The following is a 20,134-nucleotide window of genomic DNA, read 5'->3' as shown; positions in this document are numbered from 1 at the left end:
GCTGTGAAGACAGAGATCTGAGTGACGGCACAAGAGACCTAGGGAGAAACAGACAGGTCCTCAACCAGGAACAGCACAGTCTCCACACCAAACCCTCCTGGACATGCTCTTTCCACTCTGGCTGGATCATCTTGAGGAGCATGGGTAGTTCCTTGATATTAAAGATTGAATATCATTCCATAGGGGTTTCCCAGGTGGTTTAGTGGTAAAGAATCTGCCTGCCAATGCAGGAGATGCAGATTCAGTCCCTGAGTGAGTAAGATCCCCCAGAGAAGGAAATGACAACCCACTGCAGAGTTCTTGCCTGGGAAATCCCAGGGGCAGAGAAGGAGCCCAGTGGGCTACAGTCCATGGGGTTGCAAAACAGTTGGACCTGACTGAGTGACTAAATATCATTATCATTCCATAGAGACTATTCAGTCTCACAAAAAAATGCTCTTCAAAATCTCTCCATCCTTATGAGCAAATGCCTCTCTTAGCCTACCCACTGTGATTAGTACCTGGAAAAGGTTCAAAATGTTCTCCCCTTTGTCAATCAGGATTTCAGCAGGAAGTAGCATACTCCCAAACGTGCATTTAAGGAAAATTTAATGAAAAAGCTACATATGAACTGTGGGCAGGGTGAAGAGAATCAGCAAGGGATGTTGACATACCTAGGGTCTAGCCATCATTGGGAGCTATTACCTTACCCTCTAGACCTAAAGGGGCAAGGGGAATAAGCTGTTTCTGTAACCCAGTAAATGCTATAGCCAGTGAGGAGGGGCTGCCCTGGAGAAGCTGTGTCCATGGAGAAGGAACACAGCCTGTTGCCAAACTGGGATGCCAGAGAGAGAGAAGGAGAAAGTGACAACTCTCTCTTTTTGTAAAGCGGGCCACTGAGCAGAGAAGGGCCGAGAATGGATCTGGAGGCAAAGAGAAAATACCCCAGACATCCTCCATACCCCAAGTGGGTGCTGTTTCTCACCCAAGTTATGACAATGCCTTTCCAGGAGAATTCTTTCTGGGCTGGAGGATCACCTGGCAAGCTTTGGCTTGCCACTCTATGATTATTGATAAAACACTCAGTAAATCTAAGTACTTGGACTAATGGTTTATTTCCATTAAATTCCAAACATCTTGATCTCTATGAAGCTGTCACATCTAGACAGAGTAGCAAAAATGTTAACATATTGAAGTAAATCAGATGCCTTCAATGGAAATCTTTAAGAAGACGGTCAAGGCTTTATCTTGTAAATTGATTTATCTATCTGTTAATGTATCTGATCATTAGTAAGATGCCTATAAGTGTCTAGGAAACTGAACAGTTCTCTCCCAAAGGCATATTTGCAATGAAACTGGAAACAAGATTCTTTTCTTTGAAGAATGCATTCCCTTTCTTCACTGCTTCCTTTTAATATATCTTGAGTTATTTTTGAGAAATTTTAATAAGAAGGTAAAGTGGAGGATACCATCCGATCAACAAATTTTGATGTAGAAGCAATATTCTGAAAAGCCAGGCTTTCATTTATTTCTAACCCTCAGAGTTCTAGAGTGGAGAAGTACCTGGAGACAAAGACACAGAGAGATATGGGTTGACCTCAGAATATGGTCAGAGTTTTCAAGTCTATTGTTGACCCGTAACAGCTAAATGGACCCAGAAGTGAATTAGAGAATTGCTATTTAGTCTCACTTTCTCTAGGAAGAAGTCATATCCTGACTTTTCACACAAATATAATAAAAACCATCATTGTGTATTTAGTGCTATGTACTGCTAAGGACTCTTAAAAGTTTTCCATGCATTAACTCATAATAATCATCTGAGGCAAGGATTATTCTAAATAACAACCCTTAGAAACCCTTAGTTAATATGCCCAAGGGTACAGCTGGTAAGAAAGAACTGAAATTTGAACCTAGAATTCAAGTTCCACAGACTGTGTTCTTAAATTCACCCTCTGGTTGCTCCAAATTGTGTTTGTGTACAGCTCTGGAGCTTTCAAAATCTTAGTAAAATATTTATAAATGTTCTTATCCTCTACCCCATTTCTCAAAATTTATATCAATTTTATTGCCCATAAATCTCAAAATAGTCCTGTGAGGTAGATAATATTTTTTCCATCATAATCAGGAAACTGAATGACTGAGCAAACTGCCTAGTTCAGGAAATGGCAGAGTCAGAACTTGAGTCCAAATGTTCTGACACCAGATCCCATCATTGTTCTGCTGAAACATAGCGTCCTCAAGTCACCCCATCAAGAGCATGAATTCCTGACCCTGCAAGGATAAACTGACTCAGGTTGTAATCGGGGCTGCAGGACTTATTGTCACTGTGTCCTCAGCCAGTAATTTACTCTCTAAGCCTCAGTTTCCTTACCTTTAAAATTGGGATGAAAAAAACCTTAGCTTAGTATTTTAGTTTTACCCACCAGAGTTCTTGACCTCCTTAATCAATAAAAATTGATCAGAGGCTAGGAAAAAAAAATTCAGACAATGCTTTATTGGAGCCCCTATAGCAGGTGGAGCAAGAACAAGTAAGTTTCCCTTGCTAGCTCACTGAGGGTAGGGACAAGCTGGTTCCTTATACGGGGTAAGGGTAGAGGTGTGTCCAGGGTTGGGTTAGAGGGGTGGATTAGGTGGTCTTCCCACCCCTTTGGTGATGTTCAGTTTTAAGCCAACTTTTTCACTGTCCTCTTTCACTTTCAAAAAAGGCTCTTTAGTTCCTCTTCACTTTCTGCCACAAGGGTGGTGTCATCTGCATATCTGAGGTTATTGTTATTTCTCTCGGCAATCTTGATTCCAGTCTGTGCTTCATCCAGACTGGCATTTCCCATGATGTACTCTGCAGGTAAGTTAAATAAGCAGGGTGACAATATACAGACTTGACATATTCCTTTCCCAATTTGGAATCAGTCTCTTGTTCCATGTCCGGTTCCAATTTTTGCTTCTTGACCTGCGTACAGATTCCTCAGAAGGCAGGTAAGGTGGTCTGGTATTCTCACCTCTTGAAGAATTTTCCACAGTTTGTTGTGATCCACACAGTCAAAGGCTTGGCGTAGTCAGTAAAGCAGAAGTAGATGTTTTTCTGGAATTCTCCTGCCATTTAAGTGCATTTATATGAATTTCCCTAGTACCTCAGCTGGTAAAGAATCTGCCTGCAATTCAGGAGACACTGGTTTGATTCTTGGGTCAGGAAGATCACTTGGAGAAAGGATAGGCTACCCACCCACTCCAGTATTCTTGGGCTTCCCTGGTGACTCAGATGGTAAGAATCCACTTGCAATGTGGGAGTCTTGGAGTCAATCCCTGGGTTGGGAAGATCCTCTGGAGAAGGCTACCCACTCCAGTATTCTTGCCCAGAGAATTTAATGGACAGAGGAGCCTGGTGGGCTATAGTCGACGGGGTTGCAAAGAGTCAGACGTGACTGAGCAACTTTCACTTTTACTTTATACATGTTTGGAGCAGCAGGGAAAGTATTTGACTAGTACTTGCCTCTGTATAACAGGAAGTATTGTTTCAAGCATGACATGTAGCAGCAGGTATGGATACTGTGATGTTTGCGGTCATTTCCACCACTTCACTTTAGGGCTTCTTTCTGCGAAACAGCCAGTCTGTGCAGAGTTCGACAGCAGCCTCAGGGCAGTATCTCAAACACATAGAAGATGTGTCTATCTAGGACCTCCTTCAGTAGAAAAAGCAGAGAGCTCAAGCTTTTATCTCACGTACCTGTATGACAAGGCTGGCCCTACCACTTACCAAGCTATGTAAACATCTCTGGGCCTCTGTTTCCTTGTGTGTAGCTGGTTATGATGCTGATAGCCCCTCACAGGATGTTGAGAGGATGAAGTAAATCAGCACATGTGATACCCTTATAGAAGTATAGTTTCTCACTAAACCCATGAACTACTTTTACATATCCTCCATGAGAGCTGGACAGGACTGAGTTCCTGGTTTCTCTCAGGGAGAGCAAACACAGCAATTAAAGGGAGTATGATAAGTTCCAAATTTTCATCATCAATCATTATGAACGTCAAATGGAAGCTAATTTCAGTATTCTCCACTAATATGGAAGCCAGTTTTCCTCTTCTTACATTTTATAAAAGAGCCATTCATATTTATTGAGCACCTCCAAAGGACATGGCTGTGTGCTGAGCAGTAGTGACAGAAGACATCCATTTCCAGTGCGGAAAATGTCTTGTAATCTCTTTACTAGCTTCACATCTCTGAATTTCAAAAGCACCAGTAGAAGCAAACACAATGTTCTGCTGTACCCTTCTTCCCCTGGGTCCCAGAATTCAATTAAAATCATGTTCCATCTTGCCTGATGCAAAGTGTTTTAGATTAAAGGAGCCTGGAATGCAAGGACCATATCTGTAAAAGCATAACTATAATGGACCCGGCAAAGCACCATGCAAACAGAGATGCTGAAAAAACTCCATTTGATGATGAAAGAAAATCAGATAGGTAGATGGTTAAACAGATAGCTACCCAGAGCTTTCTAGCCAGTGATTCCTTTATGAATGCAGCCTGCAGGCCTGTTAATGAATTTTTTTTTTAAGTCTTATCATCATCATATCATTTCAGATTTATTGCCTTCTCTTTTTAGTCTCTCTTAACCTCAGTTCTGGCAAAGCCTATTTTGGTGTGTTGCTCTTTGAGCATACTCAAAACCCATGTCAAGCTACCCTTTAAAAAGGCATTGGTGTGAATGCCATGGGAAAATGTACTCCAAGGTTGCAAATGAATTGATATGATTTCCTTGATTGTATCTTTTTATTTATGAGGCATAATTTATGAGTGCTGGAGAGCAAACTGCAATGAGTGATGACTAACTGCAGCCTAAGTCATAAATCAGGAGCAGTGAAAGAAGAGGTGATTTTGATCGAATCTATTGAATTAGCTGTTGGCCTTAGCCAATATAGGTATTGGAAAGACCTTTTTAATATCTATTTGTCTCTCCTGGGAGTATGATCACAATCTCATTACATGCCCCTAGGAAACAAATAATTTAATTGTTTGCCTGTTAACATGTAACCTATTTACTCTTCTTATTAATTACTGGCATGGCTGTTCATGTTGGACTCGTTTGTTTCTGATGTGAATTGTCATGAAAATATATTCATATTCTCCAGTTTTTGTGAATAATGTTGGATCGCTAGTGCTGCTTGATGAAACAATATTGTTGAAATGTTTCTGTTTTATCAAGAATTGCCATTTATTCCACAAGGAAGTATGTTATAGAATATCACAGAAGTTGCAGAGAACTGAAAAATTCCTCCGTGTATTAATCCTATGAGAGTCACAGTTATACTTCAACTTGTAATAAACAGCCTGGAAAAAAGTGCAAAATCTCAAAATGCTTCAAGGGTAAGGACAGCCACTGTCACTTACAGTAGGAGTCATCAGATAAGAGGGGTTTTGTGAAAGATTACTGGCTGAATTTGGTTATTCCTATGTGTGTGTGTTAATCGCTTAGTTGTGTCTGACTCTGCAACCCCATGGACTATAGCCAGCCAGACTCTACTCCATGGAATTCTTGAGACAAGAATGCTGGAGTGGGTGGTTCTCATTTCTCCAGGGGATCTTCCTGACCGAGGGATTGAGCCTGAGTCTCCTGCATTGCAGGCAGATTCCTTATCTTTGAGCCACTAGGAAAGTCCCATTATTCCTATGGTCCATTTTTATATGGAAAATGATAACAAATACGTGACCAAGTAGACATCAACTGGATACTAACAGTATAGAAAGCATTGCTAGGTTTGTTCTCTTGGTCTTATCAAGACTTGTAGCATTTCCTCAACCAAAAGAATCGTAAGGTATTTTTTATAATTAAGAAACCCTGAAATTTTACAATAAGAATTTCTCTTTGCACTAAGACTGCACTTGGAAAATATTAGTCCTGGGGAATGCTATTTGAGAAAGTTATGAGCCATTGAGTGAGACAAACCATTAAAATGAAAACTACGGTTAAGCATGGAAATTTTGCTAAAGAATAGTTGCTGCTGCTGCTGCTAAGTTGCTTCAGTCGTGTCCGACTCTGTGTGACCCCATAGACGGCAGCCCACCAGGCTCCCCCGTCCCTGGGATTCTCCAGGCAAGAACACTGGAGTGGGTTGCCATTTCCTTCTCCAATGTGTGAAAGTGAAGTTACTCAGTCGTGCCCGACCCTCAGCAACCTATAGGGACTGCAGCCTTCCAGGCTCCTCCGTCCAATACTCAGGCAAGAGTATTGGAGTGGGGTACCATTGCCTTCTCCGAAAGAATAGTTAGGTCATTAATATAAGCACCCAATGGGCCCCCCATGCTAAGGTTTCTAAAGTGTCTCTCTTCTTTCATCCTCACTGGAGTCGTGACTCCTTCTCTTTCTCTTCTACAAAATTTCTTACAAATGCTTCTGTTCACAAACTCTTGCTTTCCCTCTGGAATAAAATTAGGGGGGAAAATATTGGGTGAGAGGAATTAAGTACCTTTTAAAATAGTTAATACTGTTCATCTGGGCTGCACGGGGGCCGGGGGGGGGGGGCGGGGAGGGATACCCAGCAAGTTCTAGAAATAACAGTGTTTCAAGAAATTTGCACCTGAAGTGAAAACTAGGTGCTAAATGGTCATTCTACAAAAGCTAGTGAACTCTGCTTTGTTTGGAACTCTGGCCACTGTAATAAAGTCAGTTGATGATCATTGCAATTGTAACATATTCAGCCAGATACATGCTGTGTGTTTATTTGAATGGCTGAAGGTAATGACAAAAGTAATGCAAAGTGCAATTCTGAATAGACAACATGTGAATAGAAATTGGAAAAAAAAAAAACTGTATGATTTCTGTACCTGGTTCTGTAGGGAATAGCTCTGTGTTTCTCAAACAAGACTGGGCACAAGAATCACTTGGAAATCTTTTTAAAAGGTAGGTTCTGAGACGGTTTCACTAGAAATTCTCTTACAGGAAAGCAAAATGATTCTGAAGATAATAGCCAAGGAGCACGTTTGGACAAAGACTCCTCTGAAGGAAGATTTGTAAAAGGCAGTTTTCAACAGACAACAAACAATTGAACCCATTGTTTCCACAGCAGTGAGATTTGGGCAGCATGGTGGCAGATGTTGACATTTCATGTAATTAAAACTTTTTAAAGCAACATATAGTAATTAGTCCTAGGAGGCTGGGAAAGTGGGCAGAGGATATATAAAAGAACAATTTTATCTTTAATGGGCAACAGCACAAGGTTGGTGATAGTCACTAGTTAGATAACAAAAATTAAATTGAAAACAAATAGATCTATTCTTTTGCTACAGTTAGAAAATTTGGGGTTAGATCATTTTAGTTATTTTTAATTTATTCAAATATTTAATCTATGTTTTCTATGACATCCTCTTACGTTGTAACTCCTTTCATGGTTTCACCCAAAACCTTGGAGAGGAAAGCACCTCATCTCAGCCAGCCCTAACCTGTTCTAATTAATAGCTCTAAGTTGGGAAATCCCTAACTCTTGCAGTTATAATGTGTGGGTGTGTGTGTTGTATGTGTGTGTGTGTATATATGTGCACATGTGCAAATGTTCATTAAACCCAAATTATAAATAGAAACTTTAATCACCTTTAATTTTTTTTATTATCAAAGGATAAATATGTTCAACTAGATAGTGTTAGTGTGAGGATATTTTGCATAAACAAAAGATGAAATGTATCCTTACTTTTTTTCACTCTTCAGCATGAAATTTGTAAACTATACTTTAGTTTTCCACTCTTAAAAAGTCCCTTCTTTTTTCTGAGTAACTCATATATTGTTTATATACCCTGGTGGCTCAGTGGTAAAGAATCCACCTGCAATACAGGGAGATGCAGGTTGGATCCCTGAATCAGGAAGATCCCCTGGAGAAGACAATGGCAACCCACTCCAGTGTTCTTGCCTGGGAAATCCCATGGACAGAGGAGCCTGGAGGGCTACAGTCCATGGGGTCACAAAGAGTCAGCTGTGACTTAGTGACTAAACAACAGCAACAAGAATATGTGAGGGGATCTTGGAATACAAATCAGGTGGGTTGGTTTATTAGTTAGGTAAATAAGAGGTAGATAGGTGGCGGATAGATATAAATATTGTGTTAGCCAAAAATAGATATAAATATTGTGTTAGCCAAAAAGTTCATTCAAGGTTTTTCATAATATCTATGGAAAAATGCAAATGAACTTTTTTGCCAACCTGATAGGTAGCTAGACAGACAGACTAAGTAGGCAACTCTACCTGTGTTCTCCAGATATCTCATTTCTTAATGTTTATATAGGTTCATTAAAAAGATCAGAGTATACTACTCACATTTCCCCATACAAGATCTCTGCTTTTTATCTACCATATAAAGATGGACCTAAATCTTTGGGCCATTATTTCTCAGTAAAAATAAACCATAGGCATAATCTGTTAGTATTTTTGTCCTGAACCTTAAGCTATACTGTAGTTCCTTTATCTCCTGTTTAGCTGGGCATAGACAAAAATCTACAGCGATTTTTAGCTAAACGACTTTTTACCTTGAGAGAGAGAAAGACAGAAAGAGAATCAGTGACAGTTTCTTTCTGCCTTTTCTTCTGGTAGTTTGGCATAAGAGATACTGCCTTGTGGTACAAGTCTCGAGAAATCCATAATGCTTCATTAGCACAGCTTTCTTCAGTGTAACTGCTTTCATTTTCAGAGGAGCTCATGTAAATAGGCTGCTCCTGCTTTGCATAAGCATGTTGATTTATATGAATGCTATTTTGATCTCAAATTGATTGAATACTAAAAAGAAAGACTAGGAAAAAAGCACTGTATTATGAAGGTCTCCTCTCAAAGACAAAAGACACTAGAGCCTACATTCATTCCCAGTTACTGATGGGGAATTCTGTATGGCCCAGTTTTTATTTTTTTAATATTTCTAGAAAAATACAGTAAAATACTACATTACTGAGACACAAATGTTTTAAAATACCATGGGTTAAATTATATTTTGGAACTAGAACTTCACCCCGTAAAAACTCATGCAACACAGAAAGGCATGAGGTCTAGACCTAACTGCCAGCGTGAGCATTAAAAAGTCTTAATAGATTTGGTGCTCAGTAGTTAATCCGCCTGCCAATGCAGGAGACGCAGGAGATGCAGGTTTGATCCCTGGGTCAGGAAGATCCCCTGGAGGAGGGCATGGCAACACACTCTAGTATTCTTGCCTGGAAAAACTCATGGACAGAAGAGCCTGATGGGCTACCGTCCATGGGGTCTTCAAGAGCTGGGCACGACTGAGTGACTGAGCGCGAATTAATAGGCAGCTTGCTGAATTTTTATTTTGTCAAACCCAGTAGCACTTTCCTCCTTGTGCTCTTCTCCATCCTTTGTGGCCCCTACTAAAACCCTGTATGCACTTAAATTACCAACCAAAGCCTTACACTTGGCAAAGAGTTTGATATCAGTATGCTCACCTTATTTTGCATCCCTTTCCCAAGAATATTTATTTTCTTTTCAAACTTTGTCACTTATTGTGTAATCAAAAATGCTTTCCTACCCTCCAGAAAGAAATTTTCAGTAAAAGAGGTTAGCAGACTGAAGTCAGAGGCTCTTTCTCATCAGCCTTACCGTCTGATCTCCTCATCAGTTATTTCCTTTAGCTACTCTCCCTGTTGTAAGACTGACCATGGCCATTCCAGAGAGGGTGGTAAGAGCAGCTGTTGTGTTCTGCCCTGGACTGTGGTTTCCATGGAACCTGGCTCTCGCATTGCTAAGACAGTTTTCTGCTCCTTACTTCCCTGGGTCTATCAAAAGAAACTTTTGTCATTCAAGGCAACCTGGGTATGCCTGTTTACCCTTGCAAGCTGAGATTTTACCTAATCCAGAATTGCAGGTAATTGTCTATAGACAAGTCATTTAATATTCATAATCCTGAGTATCTTACTTATTTGTATGGATGACATACAGAATCAAAAGCACAGCTTACTGGAAAGAGCAATAAAATTTCCTGGAGAGTAGAATTCTAGTTTCAGGTCTTGGGACTTCTGTCACCTTGAACAAGACAGTCACATTTCAGAGGCTTGATTTCCTCATCTGTAAAAGGGGCCAATAATATATTCTCCAGCCACCTTACAAAGTTGTGTTTGTGAGGACCTAGTCAGTGAACATTGGTTAAAGTGTCTTGTAAAGTATAAAATTTATACAAATGTGAGTGATTATTATCCACGTGATGGGAGCAATGGATCAGAGCACTGAAAAGAGCAGGCTCTACTTAGTAAGTAGGTTAGTTATCTCTTTTTTAAAATGGTGCATGTATATCAATTATTTCTCAATAAAACTGGGGTGAAAAACAGGGCTTCTAGCAATCCTGTCAGCAACAGCCTGGAGATTTGCTCTTGACTGTAATTCAAGAACAATTCAACATCAGAAAGATTACTTTTAGAGAAATCTGCAAAAAAAAAAAAAAAGTACAGAAACATTGATAGGAGTTAGCCTAACTGCTGAAATCTCTCTGATATTCATTAAATTCTCTTAAAGATATTATTGCTGTGAAAGCAAAATAAAAATGAAACCAAACTCTCACTGCAAAGTATTCTCCTACAGTGTTTCCTAAATATCTTGCATTTGAACATTCCACATGCTCTTTTAACATCACACACCTAGAACACATGTACTATAGAATCAAGTTTTCAAGACTTGCCTTTAAAAGCTCAAAACAAATATATATAATTAAATACATATATGTTATAAATAGACAATTATATATCATATGTATCATATGAATTATAATATTCATGTATGTGTATATATGTGTGTGTATAGACACACACACACAAAGACACCAAATGCAGAAAAATTTGCCTGAAGTTAGACTTGCCCAACATGAAAGCTTACTAAGGAAGACTCCTACTCCTAAACATGCAGACAGTCCTCTCGTATTGCCATTTAGATCTATCATCCTGATTGATCACTGTGTAGTTGGCTATTATTGGGCCTAATTTAACCCTATCCACTCACACATCCATCTACTCTGTCTATTGTACCTGACATTCTACAAATTACTTGCTCATGCAAATAATGACCTAAGGCAACCTTTTAGGATATTCGTGTTTAATTATACAAATGGTGCTTGATAAATAAGATTATACCTCCTTCCATATGTTTATTCACTTCTTGATGAAAGGAAAATTTAATTTTCATGCAGATTGAGTGAGGACAGGGTTTAAGAATTGCTGAGTTTTATGGAGTCTGCAGATCCATCCGGTTTGCAGAAGCTAACAAAAATCTCTCCACGACCCGCACAGGGATGAGCAGCTTTTCATTAGGCTTAAAGCAGCTGATTGCATTTGGAAACCGAGGTTCTAATCAGCCCTTCTGTTGTTCACAGGGTCAAAGGCTAAAAGGAGGGAAGACCTGCCCTCCTTTGTGATTGTGAAGTTCCAGAATCACAGTATCTCTCATTCTGTTGTGTTCAGTTGCTCTGGTTGCCAGCTTCTTTGCAGCTTGAGGTTACCTTGCTTTTGATGGGTCTTACTGATTTCTCTTTGGAGGTCTGGGCCGTGAATTCAGCAGGAAAAGCCCCCAGCAGCTGGACGCGGTGTAGAACTGGACCTGCCCCCCCGGAAGGTCTCAGGGCCCCCAAATTCCACGCGGTTTCTGCCACCCAAGCAGTGGTCAACATCAGCGCCCCCAGGAAGCCCAACGGGATTGTCACTCTTTACAGATTGTTCTCCAGGAGCACCAGCGGGGCCCAGACAGTGGTGAGCAGCAGTATTCTGATTGGTTTACTTAAATAATCAAGCTTGGTGCCCTTGCTTTTTGTTAGTCTTGATCCTTCTTTCTTATCCATCTGTTCTCAGTTGCCCCGTGGTGACCTTAGTGACACAAAGATCCCACTGCAAAGAAATAGCATCAGGAAACATACAGAAGATATGTAAATGCTTGGGGTGAGGAGGGCTAAAGGTGGTATTCAAGACTCCACCGATCTTGTAAGAAGCCTAAGACCTTAGAGATAATCAAGTTAATTGAATGAATTTAATTAGGATACACATGTCAGGCACTTAACATAGTAGTGGCTTGTAGTAAGGGGCCAAGAAACAGTCTTTGTCAGTGATGTAAATGTTAATGTGAAAAGGGAAAAAAATAGAGCAAAGGAAAACCTCAGAATCCCCATTTGGCATGAGCAAATCTCTAATAACACACTGAAAACTCAGTCTTTCGAGAAAGTTCTAGGTCTTTGGAAAAGACAACAGAATGGTTCAGCTCAGCCCTACTCCACTGTTCATGCAATAACACATTTGGGGCACACTGAGGAGATAAGACAGTCCTGTCGTGGGAAATCACCTTTCACATTGGGTTTTAGCCCAGCCACTGGCTGAAAAGGACACTAGTAATCAACTAGTCTGGTTCCTGCATTATTTAAACCAAGAGACTACCATCCTGGAGATGAAGTCTCTTTTCTCTGCAGGACAGCTGGTATCACTCTCACATTTCTCATGAATAAGTATAGATTATAATACTTTGTTCACACAAACCTCATAGAGAAATTGTGCACATCCCAGTATTACATGATAAATTATTTAGACTGATTGAGGGAACAATTTTGGCAAGTGTGGAGAAATCCTTTGAGGCCAGCGTGCCAAGTATGGAAACACAATTTCAAAAGATCACTCACACGCAGGGAAGTCTCGTATTGAATGTTAAAGAAATATTAGCATATTTTCTACAAGGCTTCCGATTCAATAAATATAGATGATGTAAATACAATCAACCCTTGATTATCCATGCTTATAAAATGATAATATTAATAAACTAAAATAATTTATATTTGGAGTGCCTTGTATACATTTTTCTAAATAACAGGTAGCTCTTCTTAATTAAATGTTGCTTATGTTAATGTGAAAATGAGTTTCCAGTTTCGGAGCTCTTCTGTTCCAAAGAGCACTTATTAAAACCACAATAAGGTAAAAAACATTTGCTCCAGATAAATGAAAAAGTTTATAATGCAACAAAGGTAACTGAGGAAAAAAGTATATTTCGTATAGAACAACACCTTTAGAGAAACACATGGACTTTCAAACTCTTAAATATATATATAAATATATTGAAAAAGCAAGAGAGTTTCAGAGAAGTATCTACTACTGCTTTATTGACTACGCCAAAGCCTTTGACTGTGTGGATCATAACAAACTGTGGAAAATTGTTGAAGAGACGGGAATACCAGATCACCTGACCTGCCTCCTGAGAAATCTATATGGAGGTCAAGAAGCAGCAGTTAGAAGTGGACATGGAACAACAGACTGGTTCCAAATCAGGAAAGGAGTACATCAAGGCTATATATTGTCATCCTTCTTATTTAACTTCTATACAGAGTACATCATGCGAAATACCAGATTAAATGAAGCACAAGCTGGAATTCAGATTGCAGGGAGAAATATCAATAACCTCAGATATGCAGATGACACCACCCTTATGAGAGAAAGCAAAGAATTAAAAAGCCTCTAGATGAAGGTGAAAGAGGAGAGTGAAGAACTTGGCTTAATACTCAATATTCAAAAAACTAAGATCATGGCATCCAGTCCCAGCACTTCATGACAAATTGATGGGGAAACAATGGAAACAGTGGGAGACTTTATTTTGGAGGGCCTCAAAATCACTGCAGATGGTAACTGAAGCCATGAAATTAAAAGACACTTGCTCCTTGGAAGAAAAGCTATGATCAACCTAGACAGTGTATTAAAAAGCAGAGACATTACTCTGCCAACAAAGGCCCATCTAGTCAAAGCTATCACTTTTCTGGTAGTCGTGTATGGATGTAAGAGTTGGACCATTAAGAAAGTTGAGTGCCAAAAATTGATGCTGAACTGTAGTGTTGGAGAAGACTCTTGAGAGTCCCTTGGACTCCAAGGAGATGCAACCAGTCAATCCCAAAGGAATACAGTCCTGAAAATTCATTGAAAGGACTGATGCTGAAGCTGAAACTCCAATACTTTGGCCACCTTGTGCAAAGAACTGATTCATTGGAAAAGACCTTGATGCTGGGAAAGATTGAAGGCAGGAGAAGGGGACAACAGAGGATGAGATGGTTGGATGGCGTCACTAACCCAATGAACATGAGTTTGAGTAAGCTCTGGGAGTTGGTGATGGACAGGGAGGCCTGGCGTGCTGCAGTCCATGGCGTTGCAGAAGAGTCGGACACAGCTAAATGACTGAACTGAACTGACTTATATATAAAATATATTTCAAGCTCATGATACTCAACTTTAGAATTTGAGGGGAGTTTTGATGCCCAAATTATTGATCCACACAAGTAACAATGGCAGAATATGAACCTTAGAAAACGTTGAGTTTGAAATATAATTCAAATATAGACTTTTTTCAAAAACACATCATTCTGAGGGTCACAGAACTTGGTCAGTATTTTGTGAGCTTTGTGCCATTTTCTAGTTTTCTGGTAATAGACAATGCTGTGCCTTGTGATTCCTATCCTGTGGCCTCAAACTTCTTTCTAGCTATTATCTCATTGCATTTTTTGGCATGTGTAAGCCATGGCTCTCCCCCTGGTCATTCCTGAGGGTAAGTACTGTGCTGGATGCTAGGGTGCTCCCAGAGTCACTAGTGAGGCACTGTTTTCAGAGAATGTATGGTACATGATGAAAGTGAGCCAACTGTATGTGATTTGTGACCCGGCCTCATCTAGCCTTTTCTCTCCTTCTACAGCTGGCTGAAGGCCTGGCCACCCAGCAGACTCTTCACGGCCTGCAGCCCTTCACGACCTACTCCATTGGGGTGGAGGCCTGCACTTGCTTCAACTGTTGCAGCCAAGGGCCAACAGCAGAGCTGAGAACGCCTCCTGCTCCACCCGCAGGATTGTCCTCTCCGCAAATCCAGATGCTGGCCTCAAGGACAGCCTCCTTCCAGTGGAGTCCGCCACTGTTCCCCAACGGTGTTATTCAAAGGTAGTGTGGGAGAGCCAAAGGGAGAAATAAACCAAAATAAGACATGTACACGGACCTTCAGCTTCCCAACCCTCCCCAGGAAGACATGCTGATTGAACAGGTACCTATAGCAAAATGGGCTTCCCAGGTGGCTCAGACAGTGAAGAAGCTGCCTGCAATGCAGGAGACCTTAGTTCGAGCCTTAGCTTGGGAAGATCCCCTGGAGAAGGGAATGGCAACCCACTCCAGTATTCTTGCCTGGAGAATTTAATGGACAGGGGAACCTGGTGGGCTACAGTCCTTGAAGTTGCAAAGAGTTAGATATGACTGAGCAACTAACACTTCATTTCACTTTATAGCAAAATAGACAAATAAATTGATGTGTGGTCAAATTCCTTACAAAGTATTTCAATCATAAAATCAGCTAAGGATAGAAAGGTGAACAACAAAAATAAGAAACACAAGCCAGGGACTTTCTTAGCAGTCCAGTGGCTATGAGAACATACCTCCGCTGCAGGAGGCACAAGTTTAATCCCTGGTCCTTTGTGGCTTGCAGTGTGCTGCCAAAACAATGAAAGAAAGTTGAGGAAATGTGTTCCCCTTCATTGAAAGAATGTGCTCCACCTCACAGTTCCCTGGAATTTTTCACTCTGCAGGGCTCAGCTAGAACATAAGGAACTTCAGTGGCTGAATCAGAATTCTTTTGATGTAATTTAAAGTGTTGTAATGAACCACTGTTTGAAAGAGCAAAGATATATATTTCACTCAAAATAATCTGTAGAGAGAAGAGATATTCTTTTTTTCCGACAGAAGTTTTATCACTGTCCTCCAAAAAGAGAAATATCTTATCTGTACCAACAAGGACTGCTGGGTGGACAGCAACATGTGTGTACATGGGACTTCTCTTATCATTTCTCTGGTTCCATCTGCTGCCCACTTCCAACAGCGTTAAATAAAGTGTTTCTGAAAACAGCCGTCTCCCACAAGTGGGAGTTTCAAAGCGCTGGTGGTTCGGTGAAAGCAAAATGGTTTCTCACTAAACATTAATCAGGTTTAAAAGAGAGTTAGACTAATTCCACTGTTTCCTCTTTATGTGTCCCCTCTCCTTCCAGCTATGAGCTCCAACTCTACAAGGCATGCCCTCCGGATTCAGCCACCCCCTGTACCCCCAGCCAAATCGAGACCAAGTACAGGGGGCCAGGGCAGAGAGCCAGCCTCGAGGGTCTCCAGCCCTACACCACCTACAAGCTGAGGGTGGTGGCCCACAACGCGGTGGGCAGCACGGCCACTGAATGGATCAGCTTCGTCACCCAAAAAGAATGTGAGTAGAAGTGGCTGCCACCATGTGCCAGAGAGGCGGCAGGGCAGCCAGAGGGGAGACTTGTCCTGAAGGGAGGGGAAAACAGTTCGCTAAAGGGATTGAGTGTTCAATTCCAGTGAACACGACTGAGACATCCATGAAGACAACTATCGGGAGGAAATGCCCATTGGATTAAATAACATGGAGATCAAGAGGGAATTTAGGGAAGACTTGCCTGGTGGTCCAATGGCTGGGATTCCGTGAGCCCAAAGAGGGGCCCCAAATTTGATCCCTGGTCAGGGAACTAGATCCTGCATGCCATAACCAAAGATCCTGACTGCCACAGCTAAGACCCAATGCAGCCAAATAATTAAAAAAAAAAAAAATGAATTTAGGAAGATTTGTCATGTGGCAATGGGATGAAAACCAAATTAGAGGAAGTTAATATATGGGTAAGATGAAAATAGACAGTGAAGATGACATTTTTGTAATTTTTTAAAATTTTAAGGAACCAGTTTGGTAATTTTTTTTATTTAATTTTGACTGTACCGGGTCTTCACTGTTCCGTGGGCTTTTCTCTAGTCGCAGCGAGCAGGGGGTACTGTATGATTGTGGCGCACAGGCTTCTCACTGCAGTGGCTTCTCTCGTTTCAGTGCACAGGCCGTAGGCATGCAGGCATCAGCAACTGCAGCATGAGGGCTCAGAGCACGGGCTCAACAGCTGTGGTGCAGGGCTTAGCTGCTGCACGGCATGTGGGATCTTCCTAGATCAGAGATCAAACCCATGAGTCCTGCATTGGCAGGTGGATTCTTTACCATGGAGCCACCAGGGAAGCTTCCTATATTTGCTTTTAGATAACTTTTTGGAAAACTTTGTCACTCCTTTTCCTTACAAACGACATAATCGCTCACATTGCCAGTAAGCACTGGAATCTGGCCCTTCCAGGAAGAACACAAGGGCTCCTGAGTGCAGGAAAGGGTAATTAACTAATCAGTGTGTCCTTCTATTTCTATAAAATAACTCCTTTTCAGAATTGATAAGGTTTATGTGTCTACTTTTTAAAACTGGCAAATACAAAAAGTATTAAGAAGTACTTATAATCATAACCAGCTATGTAGTTTGTGCTATGTAGTTTGTCCACTGGAAAATAAAAATACAGCGTCCCTTGTTCAGAAATCATTAAAAACTTCAAGACAATGACAGCACAGCATCAGACTAAGTCTATAATTCTTCTACATGAGGGGCCCTGGGCAGCTACACGGGTTACCCACCCATGAAGCCAGTCCTGCTTATTATCCCACTGCACCCAGAGGCAACCACCATTAATATGTTGGCATAATTTATTCCTTTAATCCCTTTTTATGCAACTTTTATTATGTGGTTGAGATCATACTCTAATGAAAATTTAATATCTGATTTTTACACTTGATATTATTTTATTTGCATTTTCCATGGCATTAAAAAAACTTAGCCACCAAGGTTAACGGCTGTATAATATTCCATTGTGTGAATTAGTTGAGGCATTCCAGTTGTTTCTGATATTTTCCTTTTATAAATGTAGTGAGAAACGAACAAATCTTTGTGTGCATGTTTGATTATATTCTTAAATGGAATTTAGCTTCAGCAAAGGCAGTGGCAACCCACTCCAGTACTCTTGCCTGGAAAATCCCACGGACGGAGGAGCCTGGTGGGCTGCAGTCCATGGGGTCACTAAGAGTTGGGCACGACTGAGCGACTTCACTTTCACTTTTCACTTTCACGCATTGGAGAAGGAAATGGCAACCCACTCCAGTGTTCTTGCCTGGAGAATCCCAGGGACGGGGGAGCCTGGTGGGCTGCCATCTATGGGGTCGCACAGAGTCGGACACGACTGAAGCGACTTAGAAGCAGCAGCAGCAGCAAATGAAACTTACTACATCAGGCATTTTAAGTATTTTAAGTTTTTGAACACTTACTGCAAATTTGCTTTCCAGAAACATTGTAACAGATTATAATCTCATTTGACACTGACATTTTTTAAAATGAGAGATACACATTCATGAAAATTCAGTGCCTCATACAAAGACTTAATGTGCCTGAGCAACAATATAGCAGGATATTAGCAAAAGGTCATTTTTAAAGAGCTTGCTTATTGCTGGCACTGTTCAAGCATTTGACAAATAGTCCTTACCACAGACTTATGAAGTCCTATTATTAACCAGATTTACAGATGAGAAAGCTGAGGCAGGGCTACGGACTGTGCACTACAGTTCCAGGATGCTGTTCACATCCGTTAGAATCTGAACTGAGGCTCCTGGGGCTCTGTGAGGAGCTAAAGCTAGCGCTTCAGTCCTTCCATCTTCCACACTTGGAAAGTGGAAGTGTTTCTCTAAGTTCAGGACCACTCAGTTCAGCAGCAGCCTCGGTACTGCTGTGTTAACCTGATCAACTAGCCCCCTACCATCTGTAATAGAGATTTCAGACTTTCTCCACCCTCCTCCAATCCCTCACTGCTCCTCACCCTGTTCCCACATGCCCTCACCATCCTCACCCACCTCACCCACCTGCAGAACTCCTTCCCCATACTTCACCAGGAAAGGAAAAGTCATCAATTAGTAATTGGCTTCCTTCCCGCCCCAGAAAGCCATGATCCCCATCAGGGACACGGCAGGAAGGGGTGGTCCTTCCATCTGAAACACACCCTCTAGTGTTTTGACCAACACGTCCGTCACTACTGATCACTGTTTTTCTATCCCTAATCTTCAGTACATCACTGTTGGTTCTACCCTTCTAATTTCAAAGCAAACAGACTCCATTTCCCTTTTGATTCCTGGCCAAGATCCTCGCCCCAGGGCACAACTCTATTCTAAAGAATGGTCTTCAAGTACTTTCCCATTTTCTTTTATTTAGCTTCCTCCCAACTGATTTCCACTTCTTCCATGCATGAAAATCTCTTCCTAAATTTGCCCGTGACCTCCACACTGATAATCCATTGGGCATTTTTCACCAGTAATCACATTGACTTCTTGGGAACATTCAGTGAGATTGAACCCTCAGTTCAGTTCAGTTCAGTCGCTCAGTTGTGTCCGACTCTTTGAGACCCCATGAATCGCAGCACGAAAGGCCTCCCTGTCCATTACCAACTCCCATCCTTGGTTAAAAAGTGGTTCTCCATACTTTGCATGGCAAGTTGCTCCCAGTTTTCCTCCTATCTCTTTGGGTGTTCAATTTTATTTCTTTTTTTTTTTTTTTGTATTTATTTATTTGGCTGTATCAGGTCCTAGTTGTGGCAGTCAAGATTGTCACTGCGTCACATGGGATCTTCCGTTGCTGGGCACAGGCTCTCTAGTTGTGGTGCATGGGCTCTGTGCAAGTTTAGATTCTCTGCAGCATGTGGGATCTTAGTTTCCTGACCAGGAGTTGAACCCATATCCCTTGTATTGCAAGGCAGATTCAGTGGTAAAGAATCCACCTGCCAATGCAGGAGACACAGGAAAAGTGGGTTGGATTCCCCCCTGGAGGAGGAAATGGCAATAATGGCACTCCAGTATTCTGGCCTGAAAAATCCCCTGGACAGAGGAGCCTGGTGGTCTACAGGCCATGGGGTCACAAAGAGTCAGACACAGCTGAGTCACTGAGCATGCACGTACCTTCTGAACCTCTGGATCACCAGGGAAGCCCCTGTTCCATTTTAGTCAACTCTGTTGGTTGATCTTCCACCAATCAAGTTCTTTAACCTTCAACCCCAAACTTTCTCTGCCCACACTTTCCCCTTCTTCCCCCTTCCCTCTTTTTTCCTTCTTCTTCTCCTGCCCCACCTCTTCCCTCTTCGGGGGAGTTCATCTCTTCAAAGGCTTCCATTGCAAAGGCTGACTCCCAAATGGTCACCTTCTCCCCGAGCCCTTGGCTTGAAACCCAGACCCCCATACCCAGCTTCCACACCTCTCTTTGAGCTTCTCATGATCAGCTTGAGTTTGGGAGA

General features: G+C 41.4%; 1 protein-coding gene across 1 annotated transcript in view; it reads left to right on the top strand.

The window, feature by feature from the left end:
• Positions 1-20,134, top strand: part of USH2A (usherin) — a 939,490-nt gene that overhangs the window by 875,723 nt on the left and 43,633 nt on the right. Inside the window, exons 64-66 of the mRNA XM_069544562.1 lie at positions 11,486-11,695; positions 14,655-14,893; positions 15,985-16,193. Coding sequence (XP_069400663.1) covers positions 11,486-11,695; positions 14,655-14,893; positions 15,985-16,193 — 658 coding nt within the window. The remainder of the gene's footprint in view (positions 1-11,485; positions 11,696-14,654; positions 14,894-15,984; positions 16,194-20,134) is intronic.

Source organism: Ovis canadensis, chromosome 12 (genome assembly GCF_042477335.2).
Source record: "Ovis canadensis isolate MfBH-ARS-UI-01 breed Bighorn chromosome 12, ARS-UI_OviCan_v2, whole genome shotgun sequence".
Classification (NCBI taxonomy): domain Eukaryota; kingdom Metazoa; phylum Chordata; class Mammalia; order Artiodactyla; family Bovidae; genus Ovis; species Ovis canadensis.
Note: the sequence above shows the minus strand (reverse complement) of the source record. Positions and strands in the feature narration are given on the sequence as shown.